The following is a 22,522-nucleotide window of genomic DNA, read 5'->3' on the forward strand; positions in this document are numbered from 1 at the left end:
ATCTCACCTTATTTTTAAAAGCAGCATTCTAGAACTGAACTGATATAATATAAAATCAGTATATTTTTAATACATATTTGCATATTGCATTGGTTTTCATGGTCCACTCAGCTGTTCCAGGACACTAATAATAATAACCTTACTAGCTACCGTATTCTTCTTCTTTGATTTCTGGCTGTCATCTCAATAGCTATGATGAAACCAAAGAAAATCTGTCCACACTTTCTATCTTGTATCTGCTTCACAGCTTGTTCATCTTTAAACCTTTTTGTTTTTTGTCATTCTTCACCATGTCTATCCCTAGTCTTCCTCCGTATCTAGTTCCTTGCACTCTGGTATGTATTGACATGTATGGTATCTTTTCTGGGTCCATTCTTGACAAGTGTCTCAGTCATTTTCCTGAATCATTTATAACAGTGTTATTTCTTCTATAACTCTGTCTCCTATCTCTGCAACTCTTTCAAAGGAAAAATATTCTCCTCTAAACTTTGTGTGTTTCTGCTTATTCCATCTCCCCCCACTTTTTTCCATTATGTACAATCTAATTTGCAAGTGTTGATGCAATATTGAAGTTTATCTGGTCACATATTCCTACCAATATTGTATCAATTTTTTTTTAAAATCCAGTCTTGACTTGATTTCCTCTCCCTTACATCAAGGTTACTTCAACAGAACGCCACTGAATTCTGTGGAGTTACTTCTGACGTATGGTGGGAAAACTGATGAGAACAGAAACAGGTCTGTTTACACAGAAATACCCCCCCCCCTTTTTTTTTGCAAGTTGTCTATGAAAGACTAGACTTGACAGTCTCAATGCCAACAGGCTCCACAGGTTAGTCCCTAACAAGTTAGTTGGTTTAGTGAGAAATCATCTGGCATTGCACTGATGAAATCTAATGAGAATTAGTTTGACTATTAAATTGGTGTAGTAATAAACGTTCTACCTTATACTGCTTCCCCACAATGATATTTCAAGCTAGATCTCAAGTGCTCATTCCCAGGACAGAGATTAAAAACCCCAAACCAAAAACCTGTGTTCAATGTATCCAACAAGGATAATTTATCTTATCAATTACACTGTGCAAACACACTTAGTAAACATGTCTTGGATGCAATTATTTTGCATAGTTAAAACCAAAAGACAACAACATTTATAGAATATCCCTATTGAAACAAATGCTTATCAAAGTTGGTTAGCACACAAGTTAGTTAAGTACAATTATTTCCAAAATACTACCTTTAAATTTACCAAAATAATAGCAGCCCTGTCATGAAAAGCCTTTATTATAAGATATGGTTTATTAACATAACATATTATAATCTTTGTGCCCTCCCAATTCTTGGCTGCTCTGCGATCCCTGCATAATTTAGAGAAGACCGCCCTGGGGGCCTTTGTAAATTACTGTGGTGTCCTGGAGCTGGAGCAGCACTCCCCAAAATCTTCATGAGCCATAACATTGCACATTAAAGCCCTGATCCCAATACATATTTGGCAAGAGGTCTGTTAAGCAACAGGTTCCCAGTGTCTGCACTGAGGGAATCCTCCCACAACTGGAGCCTCTTTAGGGTATGTCTGTTAAAGCTTGCAATGAGCTTCCCAGCCTAGGTAGACAAATTCGCCCTAGCTCAGCTTGAGCAATCACACTAAAAATACTATGGATGATGCAGCTCAGGCTCTCAAGCCCACCCAGCCTCTGGGTCTGAGCTTGGCTGGCTAGCCCCTGTCTCTGCTGGAGCTGCTTTGTCCATACTTTTATTTTTAGCATACTGTACTAGCTCAAGCCAACCCTTATGCCGCTCTGGCTTTTTCATATTACAAAGGAGCTGGAGATGAAAACCTCCGTCTAGGATTTCAACATGTTAGCTAATAGGAGTTAAAAAGACACCTTTTTACCTAGTGAAGACAAGGGCTTGGTTTCAGGTTTTAGAAACTAGAAACTCAAGGCCAGGTTTGTGAACCTGCTGGTGAACGTGGGTCAATTTATGTTTTCTAGTAGAAAAACCAGGCTCATTCAGGACTATGTTGTGTAAACCTTACTCACTTATTCACACAATCAGCCCCATTGAAGTAAACAGAATTACTGTTCACAAGAGTAAGGGTTACACAATCTCAGTTTTGTCCACTCATGATTTTATTGCAACTCTCACAATATTTGGTGTTGTACTTAAAGCCCCAGCTCCACGAGACAAGTGGTGATGTGACAATGTCAGCTTTCATTTCTGAACAGCTTTAATTTTAGCCCCCATAGTTGCAGAGGAAAGCTTGAAAACGTGACTTGTGTGCACCATAAAGGCTCAACAAGCAGAAAATAAGAAAAACCAAAGTGTGTGTGTATGTATGTTTATACTATTTAGACTGATCTCATGATTTTAGGAGAGCATGACTCTGATGTTTTGTACATTTGGAGGTGGTGATATTGCAAACCAATCTTCAGTGGCTTTGCAGGGTTACTACACTAAACCAGGCAAAACATGGTTTCATCCGAATGTTCAGGTTGATTCAGACTCTCAGACCCAGAGAAACTCTGAAAGGGCGAACCCAGGCTGAGCCAAATTGAGGAAAAAAAGTTTGTATGAACCCCTCCAAACTAAACCCTTTGAGTTCTGCATGGCGGTAGCAGAAAGGTCACTCTAACTCCCGCTGCAAGTAACGGTGCTATTTGGGGCTTTTTCTTATATAGGCTCCTATTACACCCATCCCCGTCCCGATTTTTCACACTTGCTGTCTGATCACCCTCATAGCACCTGCAATGCCTTAGAAGTTCCAGGACTTTCATTCTGATTTGCGGGGCCCAAACAACAGCCCTAATTTATCCCTCCCAACCCGGAGCTACGCGCTGAAGCCATGACCCCACCCGGGTCCGCCGGGATCCAAACGCCGCCAGGCTCCTGGGGCCGGCCCGGCTGTACCAGCAGCAGCGCCTGCCGGCCTCGGAGGTCACTAGGCGCAGCATGGCCACGGAGCTGCACGGTCCCGTGCAACGAGCTGGGCTGCAAGCGGGGCACCGCGACAGGAAGGACCCGCAGCTGCAACTCCGGTAGCCGAGGGAGAGGCACTTGTACCCGCCGGACCCTGGCCTGCACCTCTCCTGGGGAGGGGAGGGGAGGCGAGGCTGGGGGCCGCCCCGCAGCCCTGTCCAATGGGAACCGTGGTGCTTCCCGGCCTCTGGTTTCCTTTCCCCACCCCCAGCTCCTGGGCAGGGGGAGGAGAGATGCGGAGCTGCCGCCGCTCTCCAAAGAGAGAGAGAGAGAGAGAGACGCGGGCGGCGGGGCAGGAGGGAGCCGCCGCCGGCCGCACCGCAGCCCCTCGCTCGCCCAGCGCCCCTCGGGGGCAGGGGCCAGGCGGGTGACCCCGCCACACGCAGACACCGGCTGCCGGGGTTGGCAGGAGCCTCTCGGCGGCAGCGCAGCTCCCGGCGGCGAAGGAGCAGCAGCAGCAGCGAGCGGGGAAAGTTGCTCCCCGCCCTCCCCTCGGGAGGCAGAGCCATGGGCTGCAGCGGGGGGCTGCGGGCTGCCCGCTCCGCGCTCCTGGCGCTGCTGCTCGGATTCGCTGCCCCGCCGTGGCTGCAGGCGGAGAAGCTGGGTGAGTCCCCCCCCCTCCTCCTCGGGGAGCTAGTAGGGGGCACTGCCGGGGGAGGGGGGGCAGCAGAGCCAGCTCTGTGGGGGCCTGTCCCAGCCACACAAGTTTCAGGCTCTTGTCCCAGTCTGGTCCCCGACGCTGACTTCTGTGCCCAGGTGTTTTGTTGTGTGTGTTGGGGGGGGGGGGGGTTAGTATGAGGTTTTTCTTCTGCTCCCTCTTCTTCCCTAGTGGCTTCCCCTTTGCTCCTTGGCTTGCTAACCCACGTGGGCGGGCGGGCGGGGGGGTGTGTGGTGTGTGCAAGGCAGGAGACTGCAAGCTCCTCTCAGCAGGAGCAGGACCTAGTGCCGTTGATCTAAGGCTAGAGAATGGGGCCCCGTTAGCGCCCCAGCTGCGAAAACTCCCAAACCCGTACGTACCGGTGGTGGGTCGGAATCGGGATCCCTTCTCTGGTTTGCTAGAGCAAAAGGTAGCATTGAACTCCACGAGGACAAGGCTAAGAAAATGGGGCTACCAACTAATGCTGCCCCTTGGCCGTTTTGCGGGAGGGGATTTCCTCCTTCGAGTCAGATCCTCCTTACTTCATCAATTTGCTTTATCTGTGGCAGCTGGGAGACTTAACCCTGCCAATCTAACCATGAATTATGGTTTCTTAGCTGGTCTCAGGGCTGTATATAGTTTGACCTGGTTAATCCATGCCTGATTTATCTGTGTGTCTGAGTATCCGCAGGATTAAAGTGGTAATCAATCTTACAGTAACTACGATGATTTGTTAATCTTTGGTTAATTAGCTCTATTCTAAAGCTAAATAAACAAGGAAGAAAGACCTCAACAAGTTGTAGGTAATATGCAGAGTTAATTTCTGCAAAGGTTATCTGTTTTGCCTGGCTCTGATCTTACACAATGATAGAGGATATACATTATAAAGCGCAGAGAGGAACATTTGAAAGGTACAGTACTTGTGCAGTGACCAATTTTGTAAAGAACACAGTCTCCGTGCTATTAACTTTCATGCACTATGCTGATAGCCTTGATGCAGTTTATACAGCTTTGTATACAGATGGATCCAATTGTGTATTTGCTTATTAAACAGAACTGCCTTCATTATTACTGGAACAAGTTTATAGAAACCCCACGAGACTGTGCAAGCACACTTCAAATAAAACTTTATTACAGATGGTATACTCACCTGCTTGTCCTAATTTTTAAGTGGCTAACATTTTAATTTCCTGTACAATCAAAAGAGTATATAGTTACATTCAAAACTTGCAACCTTATTGCCATGGAACATCATCAGCACATGACAGGAGTAACCATACATCTTTCTTAGGAAAACTCACTAACAGCCAGCAGTTAATTAATGTTGGAGTTTGTGATAATTATTAAAATGCAACCATAGCACCTCCTTAAGATAGGGGAAGTATATGCTTCACTCTGTACTATTATTTCAGTCTAGCTACAGATTCAAAAAGACATGGTGTATGGGTTTACATTGTAAAGATTAGAAAGAAAAGGAGTACTTGTGTTCTCTTTTCTTTTCTGTTTAGTATGCTTAATCCCATTGTATATATTATATATATTTCCCTCTTGGATGCCATCCCTTTGGCACATTACTCAGTTTTGAGACTCAAAATGTGTTATGGTGTATGAAACACTTAAAAAAGATTTTTGTAAAACACAATCCAAGGGAGAGTCATTTAGCAATAACAATTTGCATTAAAATCTGGGTCCAGGTCTCCATGTGCAGAGAGTAAGTGGGGACTGTTTTTCTGATGTGGAATGTATTACAGAAGCACATACTGTCTGAGGAAGTCTCTGAAACTTGGATCTTTGTTACTCATTGAATAACTGTGGGAGAGGTGAGGTGGTTTGGAAACTGGTTTTAATTAAGGAAAACATCTTTTTAAGCTTAACTGGGCTTGGCCCCACTAAAAACAGTGCAGCTCTGACTCTTTATGAGTAATAAAGGATTTAGAGATTTAACATGTTCTGTCCCTCAGTGATATCATGATTGTGGTTGCCTGTTCTCTGCTGTCAAACTCCAAAATCCACTCTCTCCCTAGCTGTTCAGCCTCTCATCTTCAACTCTGGTATCTCTTCCTGGATTTCCTTTCACCAGCTCAAATTCATGATCAAGAGGAGGCAAACCTGAACTTCTCACCTTTCTCCTTAATTCTTCTCCAGTCCCTCCTTTCATAGTTAAGGATTTAACTATCTTACCTGTTGCCCAGAATTACTAATTTAGGGCTAGGTTTCAGAGTAACAGCCGTGACAGTCTGCATTCACAAAAAGAAAAGGAGTACTTGTGGCACCTTAGAGACTAACCAATTTATGTGAGCATAAGCTTTCGTGAGCTGCAGCTCACGAAAGCTTATGCTCACATAAATTGGTTAGTCTCTAAGGTGCCACAAGTACTCCTTTTAATTTAGGGCTAGTCTATACTGGCAACATTACAGCACTGCCGCAGCATCGCTTTAACATGGCTTGTGTGGTCACGGCGCACCTCCATGAGGGGAGTAGCTACTAGTGCTGGGAGCCGCTCCCAGCACTGGGGCACTGTCTGTACTGGTGCTTTACAGCACTGAAACTTGCTGCACGCGGGGGGGGGGGGGGGTGGTTCTTTAACAGCCCTGAGCGAGAAAGTTGCAGCGCTGTAAAGTGCCAGTGTAGACAAGCCTTTAGTGTTGTATTTGACTCTTTCTTTCCACCATGCACATCTGGGCTCTTGCCAAGTTCTTCCTGTTAGAACTTACAAAAGAAGTGGGGGGTGGGGGGGAGGGGCTGTAGGGGGGTAAGAAAGGACCTTAACGGTTGGAAAAGGTTGTGGGGGGGAAGCAAGGGGGAAAAGAGGAAACAGGACTTTACCTCATTACTGGTGGGATTTATTCTTGTAGAATTCAATCTGACATTTAAAATAAAATTCCTAGCTCTGATGAAAGCAAAGATCAACTTCTGAATATCAGTCTGTGTTGTTCTGTCTTCATGAGTTCGTAGACAGCTATGGTCTGACCTCCACTTAAAATTGAGGTTGGCATAGCTGTGGCCCTGTGGGGTATGAAAAATCCCTGAGCTCCATAGCTATGTTAATGTAATAGCCCATGTAGACGTAGCTAGGCCAATGGAAGAATGTTTCAATCAATCTAGCTACTGTTGCTCAGGGAGGTGGGGTTCCTACAGAGATGAAAAAACACATTCCACCACTGAAGGCTGCATCTACACTATGGTATTCTGCTGGCATAGCTACAGCACCATAGTTTTGCTGCTGTAGTCCCTGTAGTGTAGACATGGCCTATGTAGAACCTATGGGCATCAGTGAATAAACTTTTTGAGGCAGGGACCATCATTATTATGTCCTACAGTACCTTGCATGATGGGGCCTAGACCTGGTAAATGCGGAGGAAAGAGAGAGGGTTGGAGACCTATAAATCAGAGGGTTATATAAACAATGGAGTCCAGGAGCAAGGTCCAGAAATGGCACTCTGGCACTAATCCAGGCACTGTCCTCCTTTCCAGCAGCTGAGAGCAGAAATAGAGCTGGTTTTTATTGGTAGCGCCGTACTTGTTTTTTGTATCAGTCTCTGGATGATAAATATCTGGGGGGGGGGGAAATTGCCAGACCTTCTCATCAGTTCCTTCCTGTTCAGTAGCTCCAAAATCCATCCATCCTTCCTCTCCATCTTCGCTGAAAAACCCATGGCCCATATCCGTGTCATCTCCCACCTTGACTACCACTTCCACCTGCTTTATCCCACCCTGCTTCTCAACTGACTTCCCTTAATTCTATACAAAATGCCTCACCAAACTAACACTAACTCCACTTTTTCTACAAGGGTTTAACGGGCTACTTCACTTTGAATGGTCCCTTAGAATTTGTGCTAACTACTAATGCTAAACTATCTGTTTAATCTTGTATTTAGCTGAGACACTGTCAGGACACTGCAAACGCTGCATCTGATGCAGCTGCGCCACTGTTGCGCTTTGATGAAGACGCTCTAAGCTAATAGGAGAGAGCTCTCCTGTCGGCTTAGCTCTCCCATGGACATAGCACTGTCTACATGGGGCATTAAGGTCAGTACAGAACATAAGAATGGCCATGCTGGGTCAGACCAAAGGTCCATCAAGCCCAGTATCCCACCTTATGAAAGTGGCCAATGCCAGGTGCCCTAGAGGGAATGAACAGAACAGGTAGTCATCAAGTGATCCATCCCCTGTCGCCCATTCCCAGCTTCTGGCAAACAGGCTAGGGAAACCATCCCTAAAAACTGGTTAATCCTGTTAACCATCCTGGCTAATAGCCATTGATGGACCTTGTGATGAGTTCAGTCACTAAGATCTCCTTGGGACTGTCACTTGATGTGCTGAAATTACCTCTGAGCCTGTTTTCCCTGCCACCTTGGGATTCCAGAACCTGCCTTGTTGAGCCAGACACACTAACCTGCTGCAACACAAACCCAGGTCTGGGCCACGCCCCCAGAGCTGCAGACTTTAACTAAAATCTGCTCAGCAAGTTACCTATCTCCAGAACCCTGAAACCCAGCCCCCAATGGGATCCAAACCCTAAATAAATCCGTTTTACTCCATATAAAGCTTATACAGGGTAAATTCATAAATTGTTTGCCCTTTAGAACCCTGATTGAGAGAGATGCACAGCTGTTTGCTCCCCCCAATATTAATCACTTAACTCTGGGTTTATTAATAAACAAAAGTAATTTTATTAAGTGTAAAAAGTAGGATTTAAGTGGTTTCAAGTAATAGACAGAACAAAGTAAATCACCAAGCAAAATAAAGCAAAAACACGCAAGTCTAAGCCTAATACATTAAGAAATTGATTACAGGTAATATCTTACCCTCAGAGATGTTCCAATAAGCTTCTTTCACAGACTAGACCAGTGATCCTCAAACTTTTGTACTGGTGACCCCTTTCACATAGAAAGCCTCTGAGTGCGATTTCCCCCCCGCCCCCCATACATTAAAAACACTTTTTTATATATTTAACACCATTATAAATGCTGGAGGCAAAGTGAGGTTTAGGATGGAGGCTGACAGCTTGTGACCCCTTATGTAATAACCTCATGACCCCCTGTGGGGTCTTGACCCCCAGTAAGAGAACCAGACTCCTTCCTAGTCCGGGCCCAATCCTTTTCCCTGGTACAGACGCCTCCCCAATTTACGCAATCGTTCCATTCCAGAAAGCCTTGTGTAACTCGAATTTTGCGTAAGTTGGAAACGTATACCTGTATATTACACACAAATTTCCACAACTTGAAAATCCTATTTCTGGCTTATGGAACTTTTTCCGTAAGTGCAAATTTGCATAAGTCGGGTCTTGTGTAACCCGGGGAGCATCTGTACAGTCGTCGTTAGATCCAGCAGACATCTCGGGTGGAAAGAAGGGGTTTTCTCATGACTGGCAGCCCCTTTTGTCCTGCTCTACCCCCTTTCATAGCTTTGGTACAAGGCGAGAATCTTTTGTCTCTGGGTCCCCACCCCTCCTTCTAAATGGAAAAGTACCAGTTTTAAGATGGATTTCATTATCAGGTGACATGGTCACATGTCACTGTCAGACCCCTAGTTTCCATTCCCAATGGGCTGTCCCACACGTACACAGGAAGGCTTTCAAGTAACTAAGGCCATTTACAACTGATTGTTTCTGAAGCACCCTTAATGGCCTCCACTTAATATGTTTATATCAGTGATTCAAATTTATCTTATTCTCCTAACTCCAGATATAGAAATAATACATGCAAACAAATAGGGTGAACACACTTAGTGGATTACAAGCTTTCTAATGGCACCATATATTGAATTTCATCTGCCATTTTATTGCCCAATCACCCAGTTTTGTAAGATCCCTTTGTAGCGCTTCGTAATCTACTTAACTATCTTGAGTAGTTTTGTATCCTCTGCAAATTTTGCCACCTCACTGTTTACCCCCTTTTTTAGATCATTTATGAATATGTTGAATAGGACTGGTCCCAGTACAGGCCCCTGGGGAACACCACTATCTACTTCTCTCCATTCTTACAACTGACCATTTATTCCCTATCTTTTAACCAGTTACCAATCCATGAGAGGACCTTTCCTCTTATCCCATGACAGCTTACTTTGCTTAAGAGCCTTTGGTGAGGGACCTTGTCAAAGGCTTTCTGAAAATCTAAGTACACTATATCCACTGGATCCCCCCATGCTTGTTAACCCCCCTCAAAGAATTCTAGTAGATTGGTGAGGCATGATTTCCCTTTACAAAAACATGTTGACTCTTCCCCAACAAATTATGTTCATCTATGTGTCTGAAATCTGAAAATATTGTTCTTTACTATAGTTTCAACCAGTTTGCCTGGTACTGAAGTCAGGCTTATCAGCCTGTAATTGTCGGGATCACCTCTGGAGCCCATTTAAAAAATTGGCATGTCATTAGTTATCCTCCAGTCAATTGGTTCAGAAGCTGATTTAAATGATAGGTTACAAACCACAGTTAGTAGTGCTGCAATTTCACATTGGCGTTCCTTCAGAACTCTTGGGTGAATACCATCTGGTCCTGGTGACTTATTACTGTTTATTTTATCGGTTGTTCCAAAAGTCCTCTGATGACACCTCAATCTGGGACAGTTCCTCAGATTTGTCACCCAGAAAGAATGGCTGAGGTTTGGGAATCTCCCTCACATCCTCAGCCATGAAGGCTGATGTAAAGAATTCATTTAGTTTCTCTGCAATAGTCTTATTCATGAGTGCTCCTTTAGAATCTCAATCGTCCCACTGGTTGTTTAGCAGGCTTCTTGCTTCTGATGTACTTAAAAAAAAATTTTGCTATTACTTTTTGAGTCTTTGGCTAGCTGTTCTTCAAATTCTTTTTTGACCTTCCTAATTATATTTTTATACTTTATTTGCTAGGGTTTATGCTCCTTTCTATTTTCCTTCCTAGGATTTAACTTCTACTTTTAAAAGGATGCCTTTTTGTCTCTCACTGCTTCTTTTACTTTGTTGCTTAGCCATGGTGTCACTTTTTTGGTTCTCTTACTATGTTTTTTTTAATTTGTATACATTTAAGTTGAGCCTCTTTTATGGTGTCTTTGAAAAGTTTTCATGCAGCTTGCAGGGGTTTCACTTTTGGCACTGTACCTTTTAATTTCTGTTTAACTAACTTCCTCATTTTTGTGTCTTTCCCCTTTCTGAAATTAAATGCCACAGTGTTTGGCTGCTGTGGTGTTTTCCCCGTCACAGGGATGTTTAATTTAATTATGTTATGGTTACTACTACCAAGCAGTTCAGATGGTGGACCAGATGCTGTGCTCCACTTAGGACTAAATCAAGAATTCTCTCTCCTCTTGTGGGTTCCAGGAGTAGCAAGAAGCAGTCATTCAAGGTGTCAAGAAACTTTGTCTGCATCCCATCCTGAGGTGACATGTACCCAGTCAATATGGGGATAGTTGAAATCCTCCATTATTATTGAGGGTTTTTGTATTTTTTCATAGCCTTTCTAATCTCCCTGAGCATTTCACAGTCACTATCACCATCCTGGTCAGATGGTGGGTAATATATCCCACTGCTATATTTTTATTATTCGAGCATGGAATTACGAGATTCTGTCATTTGATTCTACACTTTCTTTCACATATAGTGCCACTCCCCCACCATCACAACCAGTTCTGTCCTTCTGATATACAGCAAGTGGCTTTTTCACACCCCTGAGTGATGTAGTTATACTGAAATAAATGAGTAGCATAGACCTGGCCTCAGGACTTTTCTCAGACCTGAAGAAGGGTCTATATAGCTCGAAAGCTTGTCTCTCACCAACAGAAGTTGGTCCAATAAAAAAATATTACCGCACCCACCTGGTCTCAGTAAAAATAATCTTCCTCACCAGCTGATATGACTCTGACTCCCTTCTTCAGTACGCTCTAGAGGCTTTCTGTCTTCTTCCATGTCTCATTCAGGTTCTTCATTTTCAGCTTCTTCTTGCTTCAACACTGCCTACAAATTTGCTTTGATTTCCTACTATTCAGCCCTAGACCCTTCACTTCAACTCTACTCACCTTCATGCGTCTTTTGGCTGCTTTTTCCTCCTGCAGTTCCACATTCTTTTTCATGCCATTTTGTATCCCTCAAACAGCCTCTCTGAACTTGTGCACCTAGTGACTTCACTTACTCCTTCAGATTTTTCTTCAAAATTCACTTTTTTCAGCTAGTAATATGCAATTAATCTCCACTTCAGCATTCCCCATTGTCATCCCTATGCCTAACAAGATAGTTTTGTAAAGCAAAACAGAGGAGGACCAAAGAAGCTTCTCAGCATGGTTATTCAGATTGTTGTAATCAAGATTGTTGTCCCATCTCCCCGGATGCTTTCTCAAAACCTGAGAAAGTGTGGGGATAAAGTGAGAAATACCAGTAGCCAAGCAGAGTTGCACCTTGCAAAGGGAATTAAAGCCAATATTAAAGGGTTCTATAGCCGTATAAATAAGAAGAAAACAAGGAAAGAAGAAGTGGCGCTGCTAACCACTAAGGATGGGGTGGAGATAAAAGATAATCTAGGCATGGCCCACCACCTAAACAAATTCCTTGCCTCAGTTTTTAATGAGGCTAATGAAGTGCTATGAAATAGTGGCAGGGTGGCTAATGGGAACAAGGATATGGAGGTAGAAATCTCCACATCCGAGGTGGAAGTCAAACTCAAACAGCTTAATGGGAATGAATCGGGGGCGTCCTGGATAATCTCCATCCAAGAATATTAAAGGAACTGGCACATGATATTGCAAGCCCAATAGCAAGGCTTTTTAATGAATCTGTAAACGTGGTCGTACTATATGACTAGAGAAAATGCTAATATCATTCCTATATTTAAAGGAGAAGAAAAGTGATCTGGGAAACTACAGGCCTGTTAATTTGACAATTGTATGCAAGGTCTTGGAACAAATTTTGAAAGAGAAAATAGTTAAGGACATAGATTTGAATGGTAAATGGGATAAAATAAAGGTAAGCAGCAGGATACGGACCCTGGACTTCAGAAAAGCAGACTTCGACTCCCTCAGGGAACGGATGGCCAGGATCCCCTGGGGGACTAACTTGAAGGGGAAAGGAGTCCAGGAGAGCTGGCTGTATTTCAAGGAATCCCTGTTGAGGTTACAGGGACAAACCATCCCGATGAGTCGAAAGAATAGTAAATATGGCAGGCGACCAGCTTGGCTTAATGGTGAAATCCTAGCGGATCTTAAACATAAAAAAGAAGCTTACAAGAAGTGGAAGGTTGGACATATGACCAGGGAAGAGTATAAAAATATTGCTCGGGCATGTAGGAATGATATCAGGAGGGCCAAATCGCACCTGGAGCTGCAGCTAGCCAGAGATGTTAAGAGTAACAAGAAGGGTTTCTTCAGGTATGTTGGCAACAACAAGAAAGCCAAGGAAAGTGTGGGCCCCTTACTGAATGAGGGAGGCAACCTAGTGACAGAGGATGTGGAAAAAGCTAATGTACTCAATGCTTTTTTTGCCTCTGTTTTCACTAACAAGGTCAGCTCCCAGACTGCTGCGCTGGGCATCACAAAATGGGGAAGAGATGGCCAGCCCTCTGTGGAGATAGAGGTGGTTAGGGACTATTTAGAAAAGCTGGACGTGCACAAGTCCATGGGGCCGGACGAGTTGCATCCGAGAGTGCTGAAGGAATTGGCGGCTGTGATTGCAGAGCCATTGGCCATTATCTTTGAAAACTCGTGGCGAACCGGGGAAGTCCCGGATGACTGGAAAAAGGCTAATGTAGTGCCAATCTTTAAAAAAGGGAAGAAGGAGGATCCTGGGAACTACAGGCCAGTCAGCCTCACCTCAGTCCCTGGAAAAATCATGGAGCAGGTCCTCAAAGAATCAATCCTGAAGCACTTGCATGAGAGGAAAGTGATCAGGAACAGCCAGCATGGATTCACCAAGGGAAGGTCATGCCTGACAAATCTAATCGCCTTTTATGATGAGATTATTGGTTCTGTGGATGAAGGGAAAGCAGTGGATGTATTGTTTCTTGACTTTAGCAAAGCTTTTGACACGGTCTCCCACAGTATTCTTGTCAGCAAGTTAAGGAAGTATGGGCTGGATGAATGCACTATAAGGTGGGTAGAAAGCTGGCTAGATTGTCGGGCTCAATGGGTAGTGATCAATGGCTCCATGTCTAGTTGGCAGCCGGTATCAAGTGGAGTGTCCCAAGGGTCGGTCCTGGGGCCGGTTTTGTTCAATATCTTCATAAATGATCTGGAGGATGGTGTGGATTGCACTCTCAGCAAATTTGCGGATGATACTAAACTGGGAGGAGTGGTAGATACAATGGAGGGCAGGGATAGGATACAGAGAGACCTAGACAAATTGGAGGATTGGGCCAAAAGAAATCTGATGAGGTTCAATAAGGATAAGTGCAGGGTCCTGCACTTAGGACGGAAGAACCCAATGCACAGCTACAGATTAGGGACCGAATGGCTAGGCAGTAGTTCTGCGGAAAAGGACCTAGGGGTGACAGTGGACGAGAAGCTGGATATGAGTCAGCAGTGTGCCCTTGTTGCCAAGAAGGCCAATGGCATTTTGGGATGTATAAGTAGGGGCATAGCGAGCAGATCGAGGGACGTGATCGTTCCCCTCTATTCGACATTGGTGAGGCCTCATCTGGAGTACTGTGTCCAGTTTTGGGCCCCACACTACAAGAAGGATGTGGATAAATTGGAGAGAGTCCAGCGAAGGGCAACAAAAATGATTAGGGGACTGGAACACATGACTTATGAGGAGAGGCTGAGGGAGCTGGGATTGTTTAGCCTGCAGAAGAGAAGAATGAGGGGGGATTTGATAGCTGCTTTCAACTACCTGAAAGGGGGTTCCAAAGAGGATGGCTCTAGACTGTTCTCAATGGTAGCAGATGACAGAACGAGGAGTAATGGTCTCAAGTTGCAGTGGGGGAGGTTTAGATTGGATATTAGGAAAAACTTTTTCACTAAGAGGGTGGTGAAACACTGGAATGCGTTACCTAGGGAGGTGGTAGAATCTCCTTCCTTAGAGGTTTTTAAGGTCAGGCTTGACAAAGCCCTGGCTGGGTTGATTTAACTGGGAATTGGTCCTGCTTCGAGCAGGGGGTTGGACTAGATGACCTTCTGGGGTCCCTTCCAACCCTGATATTCTATAATTCTATGAAATACAACATGATTTTACAAAAGCTAGATTATGCCAGACCAACCTGATCTTCTCTGAGAAGATAACTGATTTTTTAGACAAAGGAAGTGTTGTAGATCTAAGATACACCTGTACCCCGATATAATGCGGTCCTCGGGAACCAAAAAATCTTACTGTCTTTTAGGTGAGACCGTGTTATATTAGGGTAGGGAGAGGATCTGCTCCCCACCCCAGCTCACCTCTGCTCTGCCTCCGCCTCTGAGAACGCCGCAGCTGCTCCCTCCCTCCCTTCCAGCCTTGCTGTGCCGATCAGCTGTTTGGTGCGGGAAACCTGGAAGGAAGGAAGGAGAAGTGGAGCCGTGGCGGCGCGCTCAGGGAAGGAGGCGGAGCGGAGGTGAGCTGGGATGGGGGGGCAGAGGAACCACTTGCGGTAACATGAATTCGGATATAATGAGGTAAAGCAGCCCTGCTCCCCGGAGCGCTGCTTTACCGTGTTATATCTGAATTCACATTATATCGGGGTAGAGGTGTACCTGCATTTTAGTAAGGCATTTGATGGAGTTCCACATGGAAATAATTAGTTAAACTGGACAAGGTAGGGATTAATATGAGAATTGAAAGGTGGATAAGGAACTGGTTAAAGGGGAAACTACAATGGTCCATAATGAAAAGTGAAGTGTCAGGCTGGAAGGAGGTTACTAGTGGAGTTCCGGAGGGATTGGTCTTGGGACCAATCTTATTTAACATTTTTATTACTGACCTTGTCACAGAAAGTGGGAATGTGCTAATAAAATTTCTGGATGACACAACGTTGGGCAGTATTGCCAATATGGAGGAGGGCCAGAATATCATACAAAATAATCTGGGTGACTTTGTAAACTGGAGTGGTAAAAATGGGATGAAATGTAATAGTGCAGTGTGCAAGGTCATGCACTTAAGGACTAACAACGAGAATTTTTGCTATAAAATGGGGATGTTTCAATTGGAAGTGAGAAAGGAGGAGCAAGACCTGGGTGTATTGGTTGATCACAGGAAGATGTGATGAGGCTGTGTAAAAGGCTAATACCTTGCCTGACATATGTTAGGACTGCATTTCCAGTAGAGACTGGGAAGTGTTAGTACCATTATACAAGGCATTGGTGAGACCTTATCTGGAATACTGTGTGCAATTGTGGTCTTCCAGGTTTAAGAAAGATGAATGCAAACTGGAACAGGTGCAGAGAAGGGCTACTAAGATGATCTGAGGCACGGAAAACCTACCTTATGAGAGGAGACTCAAAGAGCTTGGCTTGTTTAGCCTAACCAAAAGAAGGCTGAAGGGAGATATGATTGCTCTCTATAAATAAATCAGCGGGATAAATACCAGGGAGGGAGAGGAATTATTTAAGGTAAGTACCAATGTGGACATAAGAACAAATGGATATAAACTGGCCATCAATAAGTGGATTGAACTTAGACGAAGGTTTCTAACCATCAGAGGAGTGAAATTCTGAGCAGCCTTCCAAGGCGAGTAGTAGGGGCAAAACCGTAACTGGTGTCAAGACTGAGCTTTATAAGTTTATGGAGGGGATGGTATGATGAGACTGCCTACAATGGCATGTAGCTGATCTGCAACTGCTAGCAGCAAATATCCCCAACAGCCAGTGATGGGACACTAGATGGGGAGGGCTCTGAGTTACTACAGAAAATTCTTTCCTGGATGTCTGGCTGATGGATCTTGCCCACATGCTCAGGGTCTATCTGGTCACCATATTTGGGGTCGGAAAGGAGTTTCCCTCCAGGTCAGATTAGTAGAGACCGTAGGGATTTTTTGCCTTCCTCTGCAGCATGGGGCATGGATCATTTGTAGGTTTAAACTAGTGTAAATGGTGGATTCTCTGTAACTTGAAGTCTTTAAATCATGACTTCAGTAACTTGGCCAGAGGTTAGGGGGTCTATAATAGGAGTGGGTGGGTGAGGTTCTTTGTCCTGCAATATGCAGGAGGTCAGACTAGATGATCATGATGGTCCCTTCTGACCTTAAAGTCTATGACTCTGTGATTGTTCCTTCCCCTTTTAGGTCACAACACTAATTTCTTCCCCTCCCAGTTTAACTCGTAATGTTCTTAGGATAGGGATTTTATTTTACAGATGGCCACCTTTAGGGCAATATACACAATTTAATGAAATAATATTTTTTCACATATTGTGTAATTGGAGGAGAATAAGACTGTACATGTTTATCTTCCATACAGAATCAATTCGTTTTGATCAGTGATAAAATATTCTCTGTGTATATATAAAGTCTGCTGCAGTTTCCACGATATGCATCTGATGAAGTGAGCTGTAGCTCACGAAAGCTTGTGCTCTAATAAATTGGTTAGTCTCTAAGGTGCCACAAGTACTCCTTTTCTTTTTGCGAATACAGACTAACACGGCTGTTACTCTGAAACCTATTGAAAAGACAGTAGAAGGAAATAACACCATCATTTGTAGATATTTGAGAGTTAGTTGGTGTTGTAAGCACTAGCTTGAATCTGTAAAGGCTTAGGTTCAAGACTAGCTTTGTTACAGTTATGTTCTTATTGAATGCTCTGCCATGACACAACTTGTCAAATCAGAAAACTTTACACAAACTTCAAACAAGCAAACAAAAACACTTTCCACTGAATTCAGTAGGAACAGGATTGGGCCCCAAACTATCTATTACAACAACAACAAAAATTACTGCATAATTTCTTCAAATATAGCCAGCACACAACTTTTCTGGAAGACTTTACTGGAGAGACAAACATCACACAAGACAGTTCCATATCAGGGTAATTGTTAATGTCCTTTAAATGAATGTATTTCAGACTATGCAGAAGTGTTCTTTTTGCCTTCACAGTGAATCTGGGAATTTTCAGACCAAATCAATTTTCCAAGCTAAAGTTACAGGGTATTAAAATAGGCCTTTGTTTTGGAAGTTGGTTGGAAGCTCAACTATGAAATGGCTTCCACCTCTCAGTAGTGTTCTGTAATATTGCCTTTAATTGGTACTAGAACGTTGACTGAGCTTTGATTCAGCTGTATCAGTTGCTGCAGAAACCTTGTTTTCAACCATTTTTTTAATCAGCAGTATTTGAGTTTCTCATTACTACCACAAGCTACTTAAATAGGTTTCAGAGTAACAGCCGTGTTAGTCTGTATTTGCAAAAAGAAAAGGAGTACTTGTGGCACCTTAGAGACTAACCAATTTATTTGAGCATAAGCTTTCGTGAGCTACAGCTCACTTCATCGGATGCATTCAGTGGAAAATACAGAAGATGTTCTTATACATACAAATCATGAAAAAATGGGTGTTTACCACTACAAAAGGTTTTCTCCCCCCCCCCCCCACTAGGAGAGAAATCTGATGAAAACACACACATTAATAAAGTGCGTCTGAGAGGACCAGGTTAATCAGCACTCCCAAGCTGACCCCTTATATGTCCCTGGACTCAGTAGGCTGTGTCAAGCAGCATTTCCAAGCATTTTCCAAGCATTTCCACCCTCGTGTGCCATAGGTTCAGCACATCCCTATCCCCACTTTTACATTACAATTGTTTTGGTAGTAACCCACTTGATGAGCAAACCCACAGGATTTTTGGGCACTGCAGGGATCTTTTGGCTTGGGTACGAGGAAAGTTGCTGCAGAGCGAATGAGGAAACCAAAAAACGAGAGAGAGAGCACGACTGATTGATTCTCACCACTCCACGAAGCTTGAATCGATCAGGGGTCCCAGGTGGTGATGGTAGCTGAGGGTCTGGAGTGCTGGAGACAGGCAGAGCCCCCAGCATGATCAGTCAGGAGAAGATGAAGTCCCTATGGAACTGATACAGATTTAGGATCCAGGCATCAAAACGCTGACTTGGGCGTGGGTAGGGGTTTTTGTAGAGAAACAACAATGGTTCAAGGGAGAACACTAGATTTGTTTATGTGTAAACAAGGGAGTATACCAAAGTTGTTTTGTTCAGGCTAGACCGTGGGAGCTGATCATTCCTGGCTTTGGCCGGTGTTCCTTGGCGGGAGCTCACAATGCAATTAGGGAGCTTTGCTATTTTGGATACCAATAAAGAATTTATTACTAGAATTGTTCTGATAACTACTGAGCTGGGTGCGTGCAGGTGTGGGTTCATTAATATCTGGAGCAGAGATTCCCCTTTCCTGCTTTTCTGGTCCCAGAGTTCCATGCGGTTCTTGACTTGGAATCTCTGTTCTCCATTCTGTATGCTAATGGAGATGCCTTCTTGTCCCATCTTCGATGTAAATGAGGCTAGGGGAGTTTCCTTAATTCTGTCATCCTTATCCCAAGGGTTTAGGTGTGTCTCCCATTGCCTTTTCATTGCTTTTTGTAAATCTTTCTTCTGATCAGCTTTGGTTCAAGCAGAGGCTGGGGAGGGGGCGGGGAAGGTCTTTCATGAGTCAGGCTGGGTACTGCATCCTGGTTCCCTAAGAACACAGAGCTGCTAGGTAACACCCCCCACCGGCGTAAGTTACACTGAGCTAATCGCCAGTGTGGACAGCGCTATGTTGGCGGGAGAGCTTCTCCTGCCGACATAGTGTACTGCCTATCATGGAGGTGGATTTATTAATGCCAATGGGAGAGCTGTCTCCTGTTGGCATAGAGCAGGGGTCTCAAACATGCGGCCTGCGGAGTTATTTCCTGTGGCCCGCCATAGGTGCTGACTCCACTGGCAGCCAAGCTCCCCCACCATGCACATCCTCCCCCTCTCCAAGCACACCGTGTCCCCACTCCTCTGCCTACCTCCCAGCCCTTCCCGCCACCAAACAGCTGTTTGGTGGCACTGAGGACTTTCCAGGAGGAAGGGGGAAGAAGCGGAGATGCGGTGCGCTCAGAGGGCGGGGGCGAAATTTGGGGAAGGGGTTGGAATAGGGGCAGGGAGGGAGCAGAGTTGGAGCGGGGACTTCGGGGAAGGGGTTGGAATGGGATGATGCAGGGGTGGGGCCTCATGGAAGGGGTGGAGTGGGGCCGGGGGAAGAGAGGGAGGCTTTAAAGGAAGTAATTCTAAAAGTAAATGTGTGTGTTGTCGTTTGAGTGGGGTGCATTACTGAGTGTTTATATTTTATTAAAACCCCTCTTCACATTACAGTTTTTAAAAAGTTAATACATTGACTTTTAATAGCATATTATATTACTCTTCATTTTTTTCATTTTTGACTATACTTTTGTGTCGTCGTATGAAAAGGTTTTACTGATGCAGCCCTCGGGCCAATGTACTCGTCCTCGTGTGGCCCTTGTGGTGATTTGAGTTTGAGATCCCTGGCACACGGCGTCTTCACCAGACGTGTTACAGCGGCGCAGGTGCAGCTGAGCCACTGTAGCATGTCCTGTGTAAACTAGCCCTTACTTACAGCACTCTTATTAATATACCCCAGAATATTAGCCTTTTTTGCAACTGCATCCCATTGTTGGCTCATATTCAATTTGTGATCCACTCTGATCCCCAGCTCTTTTTAGCAATACGACCACCTAGTTGGTTATGCTCCGTTTTGTAGTTGTGTGTTTGATTTTTTTTTTTCCTTCCTAAGTGCAAAGTACTTCACTTATCTTTACTGAATTTTGTCTTGTTGAATTCAGACTCGTTCTCCAATGTGTCAGGGTCCTTCTGAATTATAATCCTGTCCTCAAAAGGGCTTGCAACTCTTTCCCAGCATTGTGTAATTTTCAGATTTTTATAAGCATACTGTCCGCTCCATTATCCAGGTTATGAATGAAAATGTGTTGAATAGTACCAGAATCAGGACAGGTCCCTGCAGGACCCCATTGCATGCATCATCCCAGTTTGACAGCAAACAATTGATAATTGAGTATGGTCTTTCAACCAGTTCTGCACCCATCTTAATAGTGATCTGATCTAGATTGTGTTTCCCTAGTTTGCTTATGAGAATGTCATATGGGTCAGTGTCAAAAGCATTACTAAATTCAAGGTACATTACATCTACTGCCTCCTCCCATCCACTATGCCAGTAACCCTGTCAAAGAAGAAAACTAGGCAAGATTTGTTGATTTGGTATGATTTGTTTTTGACAAATCCATGTTGTCAATTAATTATTCTGTTTATCTTCTAGTGCTTATTGTTTTAAAAATTTTGTTCCAGTATCTTTCAAGGTATCAAAGTTAGGCTGACTTTTGTCTATAATTCCCCAGAAACTATTTATTCTCCTTTTTAATGATAGGTACTATGTTTGCCCTTCTCCAGTCCTCTGGGACTTCACCTGTCCTTCATGAATTCTTGAAGATAATTGCTAACTGTTTTAAGATTTACTTCACTTATTTCCTTAGAATCATAGAATATCAGGGTTGGAAGGGACCTCAGGAGGTCATCTAGTCCAACCCCCTGCTCAAAGCAGGACCAATTCCCAGTTAAATCATCCCAGCCAGGGCTTTGTCAAGCCTGACCTTAAAAACCTCTAAGGAAGGAGATTCTACCACCTCCCTAGGTAACGCATTCCAGTGTTTCACCACCCTCTTAGTGAAAAAGTTTTTCCTAATATCCAATCTAAACCTCCCCCACTGCAACTTGAGACCATTACTCCTCGTTCTGTCATCTGCTACCATTGAGAACAGTCTAGAGCCATCCTCTTTGGAACCCCCTTTCAGGTAGTTGAAAGCAGCTATCAAATCCCCCCTCATTCTTCTCTTCCGCAGACTAAACAATCCCAGTTCCCTCAGCCTCTCCTCATGAGTCATGTGTTCCAGTCCCCTAATCATTTTTGTTGCCCTCCGCTGGACTCTTTCCAATTTTTCCACATCCTTCTTGTAGTATGGGGCCCAAAACTGGACACAGTACTCCAGATGAGGCCTCACCAATGTCGAACAGAGGGGAACGATCACGTCCCTCGATCTGCTGTCAATGCCCCTACTTATACATCCCAAAATGCCATTGGCCTTCTTGGCAACAACAGCACACTGTTGACTCATATCCAACTTCTCGTCCACTGTAACCCCTAGGTCCTTTTCTGCCAAACTGCTGCCTAGCCATTCGGTCCCTAGTCTGTAGCGGTGCATGGTATTCTTCCATCCTAAGTGCAGGACTCTGCACATGTCCTTGTTGAACCTCATCAGATTTCTTTTGGACCAGTCCTCTAATTTGTCTAGGGCCCTCTGTATCCTATCCCTGCCCTCCATTGTATCTACCGCTCCTCCCAGTTTAGTGTCATCTGCAATCTTGCTGAGGGTGCAATCCACACAATCCTCCAGATCATTTATGAAGATGAAAATCATGGAGCAGGTCCTCAAAGAATCAATCCTGAAGCACTTACATGAGAGGAAAGTGATCAGGAACAGTCAGCATGGATTCACCAAGGGAAGGTCATGCCTGACTAATCTAATCGCCTTCTATGATGAGATTACTGGTTCTGTGGATGAAGGGAAAGCAGTGGATGTATTGTATCTTGACTTTAGCAAAGCTTTTGACATGGTCTCCCACAGTATTCTTGTCAGCAAGTTAAGGAAGTATGGGCTGGATGAATGCACCAGAAGGTGGGTAGAAAGTTGGCTAGATTGTCGGGCTCAACGGGTAGTGATCAATGGCTCCATGTCTAGTTGGCAGCCGGTGTCAAGTGGAGTGCCCCAGGGGTCGGTCCTGGGGCCGGTTTTGTTCAATATCTTCATAAATGATCTGGAGGATGGTGTGGATTGCACTCTCAGCAAATTTGCGGATGATACTAAACTGGGTGGAGTGGTAGATACAATGGAGGGCAGGGATAGGATACAGAGGGACCTAGACAAATTGGAGGATTGGGCCAAAAGAAATCTGATGAGGTTCAATAAGGATAAGTGCAGG

General features: G+C 44.4%; 1 protein-coding gene across 2 annotated transcripts in view; it reads left to right on the plus strand.

Moving 5' to 3' along the window:
• The first annotated feature begins 3,217 nt into the window (after nucleotides 1-3,217).
• The window catches only part of DCBLD1 (discoidin, CUB and LCCL domain containing 1), an 89,702-nt gene continuing 70,397 nt past the window's right edge, over nucleotides 3,218-22,522 (plus strand). For both annotated transcript variants that reach the window (XM_073337138.2, XM_073337139.2), the window contains exon 1: nucleotides 3,218-3,583. In XM_073337138.2, coding sequence (XP_073193239.1) covers nucleotides 3,487-3,583 — 97 coding nt within the window. In that variant the 5' untranslated portion in view covers nucleotides 3,218-3,486. The remainder of the gene's footprint in view (nucleotides 3,584-22,522) is intronic.

Source organism: Lepidochelys kempii, chromosome 3 (assembly GCF_965140285.1).
Source record: "Lepidochelys kempii isolate rLepKem1 chromosome 3, rLepKem1.hap1, whole genome shotgun sequence".
Lineage (NCBI taxonomy): Eukaryota > Metazoa > Chordata > Testudines > Cheloniidae > Lepidochelys > Lepidochelys kempii.